Source organism: Oreochromis niloticus, linkage group LG6, assembly GCF_001858045.2.
Source record: "Oreochromis niloticus isolate F11D_XX linkage group LG6, O_niloticus_UMD_NMBU, whole genome shotgun sequence".
NCBI lineage: Eukaryota > Metazoa > Chordata > Actinopteri > Cichliformes > Cichlidae > Oreochromis > Oreochromis niloticus.
Genome location: NC_031971.2, coordinates 565,866 through 583,501, shown reverse-complemented (window position 1 = coordinate 583,501; position 17,636 = coordinate 565,866). Strand labels below are relative to the sequence as shown.

Genomic DNA, 17,636 nt, shown 5'->3' with positions numbered 1-17,636 from the left:
GGTCAGGAAGAACCAGGTAAGAAAACAGACAGGGAATAGTGACAGGCAAAACAGAAGCTGTTAAACTGGCAAATAAAAAAAACAACAACTAATTTTACTCATGCAATCTGAAAGTTGTGTTCTCCCTATATTAAAGCTGCTATACAGAATCTGCAAAACAAACTGGGTTGTCAGCCCTGGCACTGCATTACCATATTGAACTTCAGTCAGAGGAAGTCACGGTTGCCAAAACCTTTTTGAAGCTCAAGAGTGAGGCTGGTGCCATTCCAGATATGTTAACATTGTACAATCTTCTGGATAATCAGATCTTCCCCACACTGAAAACTGTTATTCGGGTTGCCCTAACAAACCCAGTTAGCAGCTGTAGCTGTGAGAGGTCTTTTAGTGTCTTGCGTCAGCTCCATACCTGGCTGAGAAGGACCATGGGTCAAAGCAGACTCCAGCACCTGGCTGTGATGTCAGTTGAGAAAGAGATGCTTGAGAGACTTGACCACCAAAATGTGATAGACAGATTTGCCAACCTCAAGGTGAGGCAACATAGGTTAAAAGAAAAGAAAAAAATCTGCAGAGCCATAGTAGTATCTGCAGTAAAGATCCTTTCATACATTGTATACATTGTACCATAGGCCAAGGTGTCTCCATTTTTCAATTTTTTTAAATAGTATTTTGTACATTTCAAGGACTCTTCTATTTTTGGAGTGTATTTTTTATGTATCTGTATTGTATTATACATACATTTTAAAAGTGAATCTCTGTCCAAAAAATGCACTCAGTTTACTTTTTACTCACTATGTGCATCATTCATTATTCTCCCACAGTAATCAAGGTTAGGATATGTATTTTTTTTTAAATTCCAATCCATTCTTCGTTTGCAGTAGCAGTCTTCAGCAGCATTTAAATAACCTTTATCAGATTTGATGGTTTTGTTACAGACTTAAAAAAAGTGTTTTGCTTTTCTTTCACAGATGTGGGGATTCAATTGTGTTAAAATGTACAAAACAGTGATGTCATGTTTTGTGATGAGGACCCAGGCACAGAGAGACTTGATGAATTTAAGAATCTTATGATTTAATAAAGAAATTTGCAGACGAGCAGAGATGGTAAAATTATGATGACTGATAACAGAGATGAAGACAACAGAGGACGAGGACAGGGAGGAACAGGGGTTTAAATGCACCAAGGAGACAGTCAGAGAGAACTTGGGACAACTGGAGACATTTAAGGATGCAGGGACTGACAGAGACAATGAAGAAGTCTCATCGTGATGAGTAAAGTTTATCTTGCCTGGCTGGGCAGCTCTCTGGGTGCTCAGCACCCCCAAAGCTCTGATCCTAGAATCGCCCCTGGTAATCAGACAGACTCAAATGCCACTACATCTTTACAGATTTATTTCACCAGTTTGCAAATAAAGAGTGTGTAGAGGGCACAAAGAACAGAGGAGTAAAAAATAGGTGAGCCAATTAATACCTCCTTTAATTCAGTTTTTATTTAATAGAACCATAAGCATGAAGAGTAGGAGTAATAAAGATGCACATGTTATAACTTAATATAGTAAGCTCTTCATAGTCTACTTCATTTTCTATTATGCTGGAAGTCAGAAACTCCCTGATCTGTGTGTTACCAGTATTAGTGAAGTGGCCTGCAAAACTACAGTTACAGTGCACAGGGCTACCTTAATGGTTCACACCAACTTTACAAGAAATTGTCACAAGGTAATAGTACAAAGATTATGAAGCAAATCACACAATCCTAATCAGTAACATCCTTTCTACAGCTAACTGTTGATCTGACACAGCTACACATTGTCATTGATAACAATGACTAGAAAAATTGCTCTACATCTAATTTTATTGTTGATGTGTCATATTACAGAAACACTTACATGGTTTAAGAACTACAATATACTACAGAAATACATGGGAGAGTATCACCTTGACTATCTGCCAAGACTACACAGTACTAACAAAGAAAAATGTAGCGCGACCATTAAAACACAGCATAACAGGAGGGTGGAGAAGATGGAAGAAAGATGAAAGGGAGACTTTGAAAAGTGTGTGAGAATATCACAGTCGTGCTGCAATGCACAAGTACTTAAAAGATCAGCGCCCTGGAGCTGTGACGTCAACTCTGAATGGGTACATTTGAGGAAGTTAAATTACTGTGACATTTTTATTAAATGGGGAGTCTGGATTTTCCAATAATATGTGACTTTGATGATACAAAGTTATCTGTAAACCTAGCCAAAATCCACAAAGAAATATTTTATTAGTGGAAGATGATGTTTACCCATAACTTTACTCTACATGGTTCTACTCAATGGAACAAGATAACCGTTACCAGAAATAGAAAAACACTTGATATAGAAATAGTTTGATGAAAATGGTATTTTTATTAATCACCATGACATGACCATAACAATGGTAATTTTTTACAATTGGAAGCATTCCAAGAAAAATTTTACATACAATGTTCTTATTGTCATTACAAATTGTCAATCCCATTACAAATTGATCAAATACCACCAAAACACAGACATTTTTCCAATTTCAATTCAGTTTTATTTATATATGGTAAATCCATCCAGTCATCCACCCATTCATTCACACACTGGTGGAGGCAAGCTACAGTTGTAGCCACAGCTGCCCTGGGGCAGGCTGACAGAAGCGAGGCTGCCATATCGCACCATCGGCCCTTCTGGCCAACACCAGTAGGCAGTAGGGTAGGTGAAGCGTCTTGCCCAAGGACACAACGACCGAGACTGTCCGAGCCGGGGCTCGAACCGGCAACCTTCTGATTACAAGGCGAACTCCCAACTCTTGAGCCACGATCGCCCTGCTGCTGTTTTGATAGTTCCAAATCAAAACAGCAGTTGCCTCATGGTGCTTTATATTGTAAGGTAAAGATCCCACAACCCTACAGATAATAGAACAGAGAAAACCCTAAAAAGCTTGCTCATCAACCCCTTATAAGCAACTGCTTTGACAACAGTGGAAAGGAAAAAACTCCCTTTTAACAGGAAGACACCTCCAGCAGAACCAGGCTCACAGGGGGCAGCCATCTGCCCTGACCAGTTTGGAATAAGGGGAAGAAGACAGGAAAAGGACATGCTGTTGAAGAGAACTAGAGATTTATAATAAATAATAACGAAATGTAGAGAGTTGTATAAACAAAATGAGAGGGGCAACTGAAGAAGAAACACTCAGTTTCTTCTACAGTTTTGACTGCATTTGCTCATGGGAATCTCCCAGCAGCCTAGACCTATTGCAGTGCAACTAAGGAAATATCCAGGATCACCTGATTGATCCAGTCCTAACAATACATTTATTTAAAAAAAAAAAAAAAAAAAAGGAAAAAAATTTTTTTTGAGTCTAATCTTAAAAGTAGAGATAGTGTCTGTCTCCCAAATCCAAACTGGAAGCTGGTTCCACAGAAGAGGGGCCTGAAAACTGAAGGCTCTGCCTCCCATTCTACTTTTAAATACAGCAGGAACCACAAGTAAGCAGTCTGAGAGCAAAGTGCTCTAATGGGGTGATATGGTACTATAATGCCATTAAGATAGGATGGGACATGATTATTCAGGACCTTGTGTAAATTCAATTCTGGGTTCATTTTAAAATAATCAACAACTTCTTGATGCATTCTCAATCATCCAGGAAAGTAAATCTCCAAAAGTTGAATCTGTTCATCTGGACATAGCGTTTTGTGGGAGAAACGTTTCGCCACTCATCCAAGTGACTTCTTCAGTCTCAGCTGACTGCAGGTTTCCCCAAACCTTATAAACAGTACATTTGCATAATGACTGAAACCATCCCACTGAAGGAACAATGGGCTGTGAGGTCAGTTCCTTAATCATAATTATGCAAATTCCCATGACCATTGATCAACAATCACTGACCAAAACCCACTGATCAAAGAACACTGATCAATGGCCATGAGTACCATTCACAGAGAGTTGGGGAATGGCTGCAATCACAGCATTGTAAGATGGCAAAAGATGTACCCTTAGGCCCCCTCCTCGATTCAGAGATGGTCTTTCCCTTTTCACGTAAATGGCCTCCTTGACTCCGCGCTCAAACCAGCGTTCCTCCCTGTCCAGGATGTGTACATCCTCATCGTTGAAAGAGTGTCCACTGGCCTGTAGGTGTAAATAAACTGCAGAGTCCTGGCCTGATGAGGTTGCTCTTCTGTGTTGTGCCATCCACTTCGCTAGAGGTTGTTTGGTTTCCCCGATGTATAAATCCTGGCAATCCTCCTGGCACTTAACAGCGTACACTATGTTACTCTGTTTGTGTCGGGGGACCCGATCCTTGGGGTGGACCAGTTTTTGGCGCAGCGTATTTTGGGGTTTAAAAGCCACAGAGACCCGGTGTTTAGAAAAAATGCGTCTCAACTGTTCCGATACTCCTGACACATATGGGATCACTACAGGTTTTCGCCTGGGCAGCGGTTGTCCTTCTCTCCTGGATCGGCTGGAGCTTGGAGCTGGCCATTGATCAGTGTTCTTTGATCAGTGGGTTTTGGTCAGTGATTGTTGATCAATGGTCATGGGAATTTGCATAATTATGATTAAGGAACTGACCTCACAGCCCATTGTTCCTTCAGTGGGATGGTTTCAGTCATTATGCAAATGTACTGTTTATAAGGTTTGGGGAAACCTGCAGTCAGCTGAGACTGAAGAAGTCACTTGGATGAGTGGCGAAACGTTTCTCCCACAAAACGCTACGTCCAGATGAACAGATTCAACTTTTGGAGATAATCAACAACTGTTATTCAGCTGCTGAGAATCTAAAAGATTTGGTTTTGAAGTTTGTTTGTTTTTTAACTCTTAATGCAGTCCTTTCAGATTTTAACATAAGACTTAGGTGTTATAAAGATTTAAACAGTTGTAGATACATTACAGACTCTCAAAGCACTTTGTTTGAATAAAATGTTAGATTGAAAAACAGCAGCAGAAGGTTTCACAGAAGTGTGATTAGTTCTTTTAATTTAATAACATGATCCAGAGTCCACATAATCAACAGATTCACCCTGGAGGCAGGGCCAAGGCGGTTCTCTGGGTCCAAAGGTTAGGAGAAGCTTCATGCTTTTTTTCTTTTTTTAATAAATCACACCTGTCCCGTACCAGATGTTCTATTGACCCACTGAGAAAGATTATTTTTGTGACATCAGGAGGACTGAAGTTCATCGCAGGGATCAAACAGGACTAATCTTCACCAGCAGCTCCCTCAGAGGGAAATCTTCAGACCTCCACTATCTGCTCGGCCAATAAGATGGACAAACCCAACATGTCATGAACAGTGTGTTCATCAAGAGTGAACAAATAACATGATTTTTCTGTTGTTGTTTTCTGGGTGGTGGTGAGGTCTGGATCTGAGGGCAGCTCCTGTAATCACAAGGAGATAAGAATCATTACAACCTGTAAAATGTGAAGTGTATCTCTCAAATCTGAAATATAGTGGACAGAATTCAATGGTAGTCACCAGCAGGAAAACAAGACACAAACACACATTATTAGCAGTGTTTGAGCTGCTGCCCGAGTACTGGACAACATATTAATGCTTCACATCACTTCTCTCTAGCGATATAAGATGTACAGAGTACTGAACATGTAACTTTGTGAACAACACCTAATTAAGAACAATTCAGCCTGTTTTCTGTGGGGGGTTTCTGTTTTGCTTTTTTTTTTTTTTTTTTTTAAAAAAAAAAAAAAACAAAAAAAAAAACAGGAATACTTGAAACAAACTCAGTTGAAAAAAAAAAAAAAAAATCTCTCTCACTCTCTCATATCTTTCTATCCCCCTTTCATTCCACTCTCAAACCTGTGGGCGGTCTTTATCCTTCAAGCTCAGGTCATCTACCAGAGGCCTGGGAGCTTGAGGGTCCTGCGGAGTATCTTTGCCGTTTCTAGGACTGCGCTCTTCTGGACAGAGATATTAGATGTTGTTCCAGGGATCTGCTGGAGCCACTTACCTAATTCCTGACGATTGCTGCATTTATGGTGTTATTTTTGTGCCACTATTATGAGCGCACGTAAAAAAAATTTGAGTGCACATAAAAGTAATTTGCAGGTGCAAGTGTTGCATTTTGAGGAGAAAATTATTTTGAGCGAAGAAAAGCTAAATTTGAGTGAACCAAAGTCATTGCTGCGTGCAAAAAAATGTATTTCAGTGTTTGCTATTATCCAGACACACACATGATAGCAGCCCCTCTCGCTCAGTTTTTGCATTTGCACTTGCTCGCAATGTGTTACTTGTGCGCTCAACTCTTTCTGTACACAGTTATATTTGTGCCACAAAACCAGCCAATCACAGACTTAGATGCAAAAAAATCTGATTGGCTGTTTTGGTCTCCAACTAGCTCGAAATGACAAAATGCAATATCCCAGAATCCATTTCGTCCAAAACTCAAACGAGGCAGTGGCGGAGGAGCACAGAGTGGCGGAGTTTGAAATATTACTCTTTCTGGATCACAAAATAAACTTTTAAGATATTTTCAGGTGAGAATGGTGCTCGATTTATCAAGACATCACATATTTGCATAAGTGCTGTAACGTTTTCGGAGATGCCTGTTACCCACTAGCTGACCGCATAGCTGGACTGCCTGGCATTTGCCTGGTGGGCCGATGGTGATTTTTCATTTTTATGTTTGTTTGTTTTTGTAATGGTATAAACAATGAAAGGTGGTGGATTAGCCAATTGGTCATGATCAACTCTGGGCTGGACCAATTACAATACATCCGTATTGAGGGGCAAAGGAACGCGATTCGTCCCGTACTTCAGCTAGAATGAAAAAAGACACAAAGCTGGAGTTATTCTGTGTCTTTGCTGCACAATTGCCCATTCTTCTCTCCCCTTCCTCTCCTGTTGCTACTTCAATCATGAAACTGATCAATGATCAGCTGATCGGCTTTTCTCCCACAAGTCCCGTCTCTCTTGTTTGTTTATCGCCCACTTTGCGCCAGAAAGAGGAAACCAGCGGATGTCGCGCTAAACAACAGCAGCACGTTTAAGCTTGATCAGCTGTTGTTAGAATTTATTTAATATTACTTTCTAATATCTCAACAAGACAGTGTACATCACTGTCACAACAGCGTTTGTTTTAGTTCAAAGGCTTTATGGTTTTTCCTATAATACCTGGTGGTGTAGTCGGCTATTTTTTGTCAGTTCAGCCTTATATATTATGTTTATCCCGAGTGACCACCCAGTCAGCTGGTGGGTAACATCCATCTCCAAAAACGTTAGAGCACTTATGCAAATATGTGATGTCTTGATAAATCGAGCAGATATTTGAAGTTTACACAGCACCATTCTTGCATGAAAATATCTTAAAAGTTTATTTTGTGATCCAGAAAGAGTAATATTTCAAACTCCGCCACTGCCTCGTTTGAGTTTTGGACGAAATGGATTCTGGGATATTGCATTTCGTCATTTCGAGCTGGTTGGAGACCAAAACAGCCAATCAGATTTTTTCGCATCCAAGTCTGTGATTGGCTGGTTTTGTGGCACAAATATAACGGTGTACAGAAAGAGTTGAGCGCGCACGGGCTGAAATGTTGAGAGCACAAGCAACACATTGCAAGCAAGCGCAAATGCAAAAACTGAGCGAGAGGGGCTACTATTGTGTGTGTGTGTGTGTGTGTGTGTATGGATAATAGCAAACACTGAAATACATTTTTTGCACGCATTTTTTGGTTCACTCAAATTTAACTTTTCTTCGCTCAAAATAAATTTCTCCTCAAAATGCAACACTTGCACCTGCAAATTACTTTTACGTGCGCTCAGAATAGTGGCACAAAAATAACGCCATATGCATTCCCTAGTCAGTATCAGTAATGATCTCACTGAGGGGGTTCAGGCCTATGCAGAACAGAAGTGGAGACAGCACCTCCTTGTAGGGCTGTGCGATATGACCAAAATCTCATATCCCGATATTAAGACATCTATCGTCCGATAACGATATAAATCACAAAAATGTAACATTTTCTGTAAATTCTGTGAATGTCGGGCAGCTCGACTTGCGTGAAGTGTTTCCAGCTGGGCGTCGCGTACCTGGAGTCGAGTGTTTTAACTGATGCATGAAACGATACATTTTTAGACATAGGTTGTAACAGCCGCTGCTTTCTTTGTGAGTATTTATTACACAGCGTGCTGCGGGGAAAAGCCTGTTCTAACGTTTGAGTCTAAGGTTTATTTTTTAGCACCTGACGGCTCTTTTTTGCTTCTCATCCGTAAATACTCTGCATCTTTCACGTGATTCAGTTTATTTTGAAAAGTCTCAACAGGATCTTGAGCTTTATTGTGAAAGGTTTATGTGGAAAATAAACAAGCGGACACGAGGTGGTTTTACCGTCGTTGTTGCTAACGACAACGCATAAAAACAAGCGCTTGTCCGTCTGTAGTGTGGTTATATTAAAAATAAGAGAAAGAGAGAACTTTAGTAAATTAATATAGCCACTACAGTGACCATCAAAATAATGAAAAAATATTGCCGTAAACAGTTTATTTTGCGACACCACGAAACAAACGATAGCGTAAAATGAAACGATAGACGTTTTTATATCGTCATCCGATATATATCGTTATATCGAACAGCCCTACCTCCTTGGTAGTAGAGCTGGGCGATAAAACGATAACGATATGTATTGCGAAATAACTTTTTCTCGATAGAAAAATTAAACTATTGCGATAGGCCTCATCTCTCTTGTCCTCTTAAAAAACAAAACAAAACAAAAAAAACAGAACAGCCAATCCAAATTAAGTAGCGCAGAGCCAAACCAATCACAGCCGCAGCGTCACGTCACGTGACTTGTTACGTACAGCACAAGCGCCAAGGCGCACATGTGTATTTGTTTTTGCAGCCGGTCTGCCCGGGTAATGAAGGAAATTAGTTTGCCGACTAGAGAAAAATCAACCGAGAGCGTGAGCGAAGGTTACCGAAGAAAAAACAGATGATGGTTCCAATGCCGGAGAGCTTGTCGAACGGAAGGGCCATAGAAGTTCCATAGTGTGAAGGTATTTCGGCTATTTCAAGTCTGACAAAAAACAGAGTAGCGCGCACTGTAAATTGTGCCGAAAGCAAGTCTGGAAATACAATAAATCGGTGCATGCTCAATCTCTGACTGAAAGCGCTAATTTGTCATTCGGCTTTTGTCAGACTAAAGTAACTGTTAAGAAAACTGTTTGAAAAGCTAAGCTATACAACAAGGAGAGATTGAGAATTTCCTTTTAGTTCTCAGTTTATTTGATATTGACAAAAGTTAGTCAATTTTGTCTGTTCTTCTGTAAAACAAACTAAGATTTATTTTTAGAATTAAAATTTTGTTTCCAAGTGGAATTGACAATTTAGTAGTCTGTTTTGTTTGTTCTATTTTGAAACTTAAACGCTTTAGCGGCTGCCTTTTGTGTAGTTTGCAATATTTGCCTTTATTTATCTGAAACTGAAGTCTTATGTTCCTTAAGTACATCTACCCTGTTGAACTTATTATGGGAAATAAATATTTTAGATTAGATTCTTACTCTGGATGGCATTACCTTGGCCTCCAGTAACACTGTGAGAAACCTTGGAGTCATTTTTGACCAGGACATGTCCTTCAATGCACATATTAAACAAATATGTAAGACTGCTTTCTTCCATTTGCGCAACATCTCTAAAATTAGAAATATCCTGTCTCAGAGTGATGCTGAAAAACTAGTTCATGCATTTATTACTTCCAGGCTGGACTACTGTAATTCACTATTATCAGGAAGTCCTAAAAACTCGCTGAGAAGCCTTCAGCTAATCCAAAATGCTGCAGCAAGAGTACTGACAGGGACTAGAAAGAGAGAGCATATTTCTCCTGTTTTGGCTTCCCTTCATTGGCTTCCTGTTAAATCCAGAATTGATTTCAAAATCCTGCTCCTCACATACAAGGTCTTAAATAATCAGGCCGCATCTTATCTTAATGACCTTGTAGTACCATATCACCCTATTAGAGCACTTCGCTCTTGCACTGCAGGCCTACTTGTTGTTCCTAGAGTATTTAAAAGTAGAATGGGAGGCAGAGCCTTCAGTTTTCAGGCCCCTCTTCTGTGGAACCAACTTCCAGTTTGGATTCAGGAGACAGACACTATCTCTACTTTCAAGATTAGGCTTAAAACTTTCCTTTTTGCTAAAGCATATAGTTAGGGCTGGACCAGGTGACCCTGAATCCTCCCTTAGTTATGCTGCAATAGACGTAGGCTGCCGGGGATTCCCATGATGCATTGAGTTTTTCCCTTCCAGTCACCTTTCTCACTCACTATGTGCTAATAGACCTCTCTGCATCGAATCATATCTGTTATTAATCTCTGTCTCTCTTCCACAGCATGTCTTTCATCCTGTTTTCCTTCTTTCACCCCAACCGGTCGCAGCAGATGGCCGCCCCTCCCTGAGCCTGGTTCTGCCGGAGGTTTCTTCCTGTTAAAAGGGAGTTTTTCCTTCCCACTGTCGCCAAAGTGCTTGCTCATAGGGGGTCATATGATTGTTGGGTTTTTCTCTGTATTTATTATTGTGCTATCTACTGTACAATATAAAGCGCCTTGAGGCGACTTTTGTTGTGATTTGGCGCTATATAAATAAAATTGAATTGAATTGAATCAAAACAAGCTGCAGATTATTTCACATTTTACTCTTGAGCAACGGCACATTTAAATCTTACAAATATAGTTATTTGGCCTATATTGTGATATATATCGTTATCGCCAGAAATGAAAAAACAACATATCGTGATATGAAAAAATCTTATATCGCCCAGCTCTACTTGGTAGATCCCGCACTTGATGGTGACTTGTGCTAGGGGCTTGAAGTTGGCCTCTAGCGTTGTTTGCCACATCTGCATTGGGTTCCTGATGAAGGCTCTTAGGGTCCTGTTGATCTTGTACAATTCTAGGCATGCCAGGATCCATTTTTGTGGTGCATCGAGTCATAGGCCTTCTTATAATCAATCCAGGCAGTGCACAGGTTGGTGAGCCTGGTCTTGGAGTCTAGCACAACTGTTCTTTGCCTCACCTACTCAAGTTACCCAGCTGTAAATGCCACCCTCCTGTCTCTTCTCCAGCCAATTAAAATAATGACCCATGAAACATATGAATTTGAAGTCACTCAACCAATGTTTCCTGTAGAAAACATAACAAAACACCAGCTACTGTCTACCAGTAGCTGGTGTTTTGCTCCTCTGGTATTCCTACCAATTCCTTTCTGTGCCCCGCTCATGTTTTGACCCATGTGTCTGTCCATTGTGGCTGAAGAGTTGGGGGTTCGCCTTGTAATCGGAAGGTTGCCGGTTCGAGCCCCGGCTTGGACAGTCTCGGTTGTTGTGTCCTTGGGCAAGACACTTACCCGTTGCCTACTGGTGGTGGTCAGAGGGCCCGGTGGTGCCAGTGTTTGGCAGCCTCGCCTCTGTCAGTGCGCCCCAGGGTGGCTGTGGCTACAATGTAGCTTAGCATCACCAGTGTGTGAATGTGTGTGTGAATGGGTGGATGACTGAATGTGCAAAGCGCTTTGGGGTCCTTAGGGACTAGTAAAACGCTATACAAATACAGGCCATTTACCATCTTAGCTGCCATGGTGCCTGACAGAAGCCTCCAGGTGGTACTGACGCACGTTATTAGCCAATGGTTGGATTGGACCGATCCTTTGGTTCATTTGTGCAGTTAGACGCTCATGACAACCTACTGGCTTCTTCAGCTAGTGGGTGTGTGAACCATGTTGGGGCCTGGCGGCAGTCCAACTCTTCATACTGGAGACCCTTTTCTTAAATTTCTGCCACTGTGATGGTTACTGGACCCTGTTCAGGGATAGTGCAGTGGTCTGCTTTTAGATTTACAAGCCACTGAGCATCGCCGTTATGTGTTGCGTCCTTCTCTCATATGCTCTTCCATTATTAGTCAGTCTCCAGCCTTGGTGGTGCTGTTCTCATATTGTTCCCCTGCCACTGAGAGTACACCTTGGATGGTTCTGTGGGGAACAGCTAGTTTATTCTCCTGCCTTCTATTTCTCAGCTGCGCGGTATGTAACAGCGGCACATAGAGGAAGTGGCTGACTTCCAAATGCCGTAGCATTTGGGTGGTACCTCGTCAATCTGTAGCTGTGAGAGCAGTTCCTTCTTCCGAATGTTGGAACACTGAGCTACTAGTTTCCCCATCAATCTGGATGCTGGGTATGGAAGATTCCATAGGTCCCTCATCCTATTCATGTAACCCTTTCCGCTGGGGTTACTTGTGTAGCAGCTTCCAACTATTTTTGTCTCTTGCCCACTTATTTTGTCTTGTTCCTCTCTCATCTGTGTGTCCTGGTTCCTCAACACCTGACGCAGACCTTGTTAATCCAGGCGACGTTATGTGTCTTGCTCATGTCCGAGGTAGCCTTGGTTAACATGTACACACACATACAGACATTAGGCAGACACATAAAGTCATAAAGTCAAAACCCTACCTGAACAGGGTCCAGTAACAATCACAGACATCCAAAAAAGGGTCTCCAGTATGAAGAGTTAGACAGCACCAGGCCCTAACATGATTCACTCTTACTGGCTGAAGAAACTGACTGCACTCCATGAGAATCTAACAGTAGGTAGAGTGGTGGCCCCATGATCGGAAGGTCGGGGGTTCGATTCCCCTGAACAGCTACCCTGAGGTACCCCTGAGCAAGGTACCGTCCCTACTGCTCCCCGGGCACCCAAAGGCTGACCACTGCTTCACTGAGTGAATGGGTTAAATGAAGAGAGGAATTTCCCCACGGGGATCAATAAAGTACTTTCTTTCAAATGAAGCAGCTGCTAGTCGATGAGAGACACGTACAATGGCTAAACTGAAGGCCGGACAGTCCTGTTCCCCAAGAATCCTTAGAAGGGTCCAGTTCCATCCAACTACGAGCCAATACCCTGCCTCAGTACCCCATGGAAGCTCCTTTCAGGCATCACAGTAGCTAAAATGAATAGGCATATGGTTTAACACGTGAGAGGGGGCACATAAAGGAATTGGCAAAGCTACTGGCAGACAGAACAGTTGTGCTAGACTCCAAGACCAGGCTCACCAACCTGTGCACTGCCTGGATTGATTATGAGAAGGCCTATGACTCGATTCACCACAAATGGATCCTGGCATGCCTAGAACTGTACAAGATCAACAGGACCCTAAGAGCCTTCATCAGGAACCCAATGCAGATGTGGCAAACAATGCTAGAGGCCAACTTCAAGCCCCTAGCACAAGTCACCATCAAGTGCGGGATCTACCAAGGAGATGCTCCGTCTCCACTGCTGTTCTGCATAGGCCTGAACCCCCTCAGTGAGATCATTACGGATACTGACTAGGGGAATGCAGCAATCGTCAGGAATTAGGTGAGTGGCTCCAGCAGATCCCAGGAACAAGATCCAATATCTCTGTCCAGAAGAGCGCAGTCCTAGAAACGGCAAAGATACTCCACAGGACCCTCAAGCTCCCAGGCCTCTGGTAGACTACAGAATGCAGCAATAGCAATGCAGAGATAGAAGCCACTGTCATCAAGACATGGAAGCTCCTTACCATGAATGTAGGGTTTCATCCCAAATCTAGCACCCTGAGACTACGCCTAAGCGGAAGGAAGGAGGCCGGGGACTAGTGAGTGTCAGTACCACAGTCCAGGATGAGACATCGAATATCCACAAGTACACCAGAAAGATGGCCACCACCAATGTGCTCAGTGAATACCTCAGGCAGCAGAAACCTTAAGAAATGGGAGCAAGAGGAGGAACTATCATGGAAGCACAGGTCCCTGCACGGTATGTACCACCAGCAGATGGAGGAAGTGGCTGACTTCCTGTAGCTGGACATAGCTAGACTGAAAGATAGCACAGAGGTATTAATCGTGGCAGAACAGGAACATGCTCTATGCACAAGATCTATAGACGCTGGGGCCTCTATCACAACAGGCAAGACCCCAGGTACAAGGCTCTGTATAGATACCCCTGCTTTCCTATTATAATCCTGTTTCTTTTAGTTTGTGAACATCAGCTATGTAAGAAACAAACAGAAATCATAAACTGGGACTGATTTTACAGGCTGTATTGTGAGATCATTTTCGATCTTCGGTAATTCCTCTACTGTTAAAACTGAATTAAATCCATCATTAATGAGGGTTTAAAGTGCATTTTTTTTAATTAACTTGGTTTAACTGTCATTACAGATGTAAAAGAGACAAAAATGCTGCCATTTGCACAAACTTGATAATCAGCTCTCCAACAGAACTGAAGGAGATTCTAACTTGTTGCTCTTACAGAATAATACTCATAAAAAGTACAGTTACTGTAATGTTAGTTAGTGACTGAGCAGCCAGAGTGGTATTTCTCCATTGCTCTTATAAACAGTTGTAGTGCTTGATCTTCAGCTGCAGGTCTGGACATCTTTCCATTGAGTACAGCAGCAGAGCTCTGACTGTACAGCACTGACTTTAATGTACATTCAAGCTCAGAGTGACTTGTTTAGTCAAGGTATATTCATTCACATGCACGGATTAGCTACCAAACATGGCTTTCCCCAACAGATGACTGCTCAACTAAGCTAGCTATCTCAGGATGTTAATTTCTGATTAGCTTACAAACACACATTTAACTTACCAAAAAAGTGCAGTTAGGCCTCTGGTCCTTCTGTCGGTTAATCCAGTTTACTGCAGAACACCTCATGCTGTCAGTTTTAAACAGTCATGGTTTTGGAAAGTAAATGCTGGCCCTCCTCTCAGCGTCCTGGCTCTATCTGCCATTCCCGATTAGATATAGGCAAGTTTCTTTGTAACAACAGTTGCCAGTCAAAGCTGTCATGACGACATTGACCCCAATTTGATAGCATTAAGTTATTAACTAGAATCCAACTTGTGAGAAAGGAGACCCCTTGAACAATGAGAATTACTAATAATGGCATAAAGCATCTTTGGGAAAAATCTGTCCCATCTGCTAACATGGAGGAGGCAGGATTTATGACCTATACTGGAGCCAGACACCAGGGGACAAGCTGTTAGGTCGTCCATGTTTTCTACAGGAAACATTGGTTGAGTGACTTCAAATTCATATGTTTCATGGGTCATTATTTTAATTGGCTGGAGAAGAGACAGGAGGGTGGCATTTACAGCTGGGTAACTTGAGCAGGTGAGGCAAATATGCACTGTAGCCTGGAACAAGAGGTATGCCTACAGGAAGCAAAGATTAAAGGAGTGAATAAATAATCGTTGACTAATAAAAATTAACTGACAGATTAGCCACAGACTGACTACCAAAATAATCTTTACGTGCAGCCCTACACTACTTCGAGCATTAGGCTAGAATATTAGAGTATTTAGAGAATAAAATAATTCATTGCCTTTTATTTATGGGAAGATGCTGACAGTTCTAAACAAATGCAACACCATTATTGGCATTTTCAAATAAATGGATTAAACTAAGCACTCTTTACAGTGTGAATATGTTCTATATAGCATGGCTGTAGTCTTGAAGGTTGAGTCTCCTCACAGGAATCAAACTGGCAGTCAGAAGTGACACACTGCTGGATGGGGAAAAACCCTCTCTAATTCTAGAAGCCTCAGCTTTCCACTTGATTACAGTCCTCTAAGAGGAATTATTGCTATTACGGGCCTGCAGGCCTGACCTGAAGTGTATAGTAAATAAAACCACTATTTACAAAAGTCAGTTTTAACCTTTGGATGAGTAAAGCTCCTTGTATGGCAGCAGTGATGCTTCACTGACCTACAGATCCACTTAGATTGAATAGAGACATGTAACCAGGACAGATTTAACTCTTTGGGTGACCTGGTCCCCATTCAATTTGTCATAGAAGCAGTGAGGAATTATATCAGCCAAATATGAATTTCTAACTAATGTTGCTTATGCTGATATGAACAAGACAGTTCATGCTTTAACCTTCTACCTACGAGGGCCAGCAAATCAGAATAAAGTTAACTGAAAGGGAGGAAGACATATAGAAACACTTTGTTTCAGATATTTGATAAACTCAGAGGTGTCACTGAGGTATAGCATTAGACGAATGAAGATCATCTGAACTGTGAATAATGCAAAGCTATTAATGTATCCAAGCATGAACATACTGTACTCTTCTGGATGAAGATTTCAAAGAGATCCATCTATTAATATCTATCATCCATCTCTCTCATATTGTATTTATAATCTTAAATTTCAGTTATGTTTTACTAATTTTTATAAAAAGAGACCGGTAAGGCTGTCATGTTATAGTTAAGACAGGGCATATCCTACTGGAAGCAGGCTCTGGTGTACACACAGGACACGCTGGAGAGAATTCATCTATTGGCTGGCTTGGAACACCTTGAATGGAGGAGGTGGCAAAAGGGAGGTCTAGGCTTGGCTGCTGCTGTCCCATCACCAGACTTCAGATAAGTGGAAGAACATGGCAAATGATTTATTGTTTGGTTATTTTAGATTTCAACTTTTATTGAAGTGATTGTCATGAATTTTCGAACAGCATCCATCATTCATAATGCACCATAATGCACAATGCACCACAGTTTTATTTTTTTTTTTAGATGTTAATCTGTCATATTTTATTAATACATGAAAATCTTTTGTAGCAACATGTTTTCATATCATATTTAATTGAAGTGTTTTGAAGTGTTAATTTGAAGTTCAACTGAAGTGTTTTTCTTTTTTGTTGTCTGTCTGGAGTATAACTTATAATGTTGCACAATGCAAGGTGCCACACAGTTAAGCAACTTCATTCAATATTGAAGAATGGGATTAATGGTTTAAAATACCTTTGTGGTTAGTGCTTCTTAAATTTAGACTTAATAATAACAATAATTCAATGTTCAACCTAACAGCCCCAGATCAGCACCTCTGAGTTTTACTGCCCCACATATACTTATATTTACTTTTAGCTTTTATCCTCACATTTTAAAATATTAACTGTTTTATCAACGTTTTATTTATTTAAATTTAAATCTAAAAAAATAACGCTATGAAACCCTGAAAATAAATAGTCTACATGCCATGCCCCCTTTAGATTCACCCTTTGAGCAAGTTGCCCAATTTAAACATATCAGACAAAGATAAAACTTTATCTGCATATTTTAATATAACCTCTGTAGCCTTGCTGTAGATTTTTGCTGTGTAAAACAGTGTGTGGCTTCTCTGATCCTGCTGTCTTTCACCTAGCCTGTTGCAGAAACAGTTAACTTCTTTCTTGCATTGGTTCTTCAATACTTTAATAATAATAATTATGCATATTTTCTAGTGTACCACTTCATTTTCAGTTTAAAACGCCTAACTTCCTCAAAGGAAAGCTCTCCTCACACAGCCAACACTGACACTAAATAACCTTTAGCTTACTGACGCTTCTGAAAATCTGGTTTTGTATTAAAAAATGGTTCTGAAATACACGTAAGCTTGCCATCCATTCGTGGACTTTTCATAGTGTGGAAAAGCCTGGTTTCTCCACAAATATTGTATATGACATTTCACCAGTGTCTGTCCTTTGCTATTAAAAACACATTAGAAACTATATTCAGTCAGAATTCTTCTAATGTGTCTTAAAGTGCTTCTATGAAGAAGCCCAGGGCTTATCGGAGAATTATAAAACCAATAACCACGCCCTAAGAATTCCCATTAGGATCTGGCTAATCAG

The 17,636-nt window shown here is 41.0% G+C and overlaps 2 protein-coding genes across 7 annotated transcripts in view; both read right to left on the bottom strand.

Annotated features, from left to right (window-relative positions):
* Positions 1-17,636, bottom strand: part of LOC100711262 (malate dehydrogenase, cytoplasmic) — an 868,968-nt gene that overhangs the window by 486,213 nt on the left and 365,119 nt on the right. The gene's annotated exons all lie outside the window — the stretch shown is intronic.
* LOC100695949 (atlastin-2) overlaps positions 1-17,636 on the bottom strand; it is a 44,756-nt gene that overhangs the window by 25,630 nt on the left and 1,490 nt on the right. For 5 of the 6 annotated variants that reach the window (XR_003220601.1, XR_003220602.1, XM_025908331.1 and 2 more), the window contains exon 2: positions 16,253-16,383. The exons of the other annotated variant lie outside the window; for it this stretch is intronic. Coding sequence is in view for 3 of the 5 variants with exons in the window: in XM_025908331.1 (XP_025764116.1) it covers positions 16,253-16,376 (124 nt within the window). In the remaining 2 variants the exon portion in view is untranslated. The remainder of the gene's footprint in view (positions 1-16,252; positions 16,384-17,636) is intronic. 6 annotated transcript variants of the gene reach the window in all.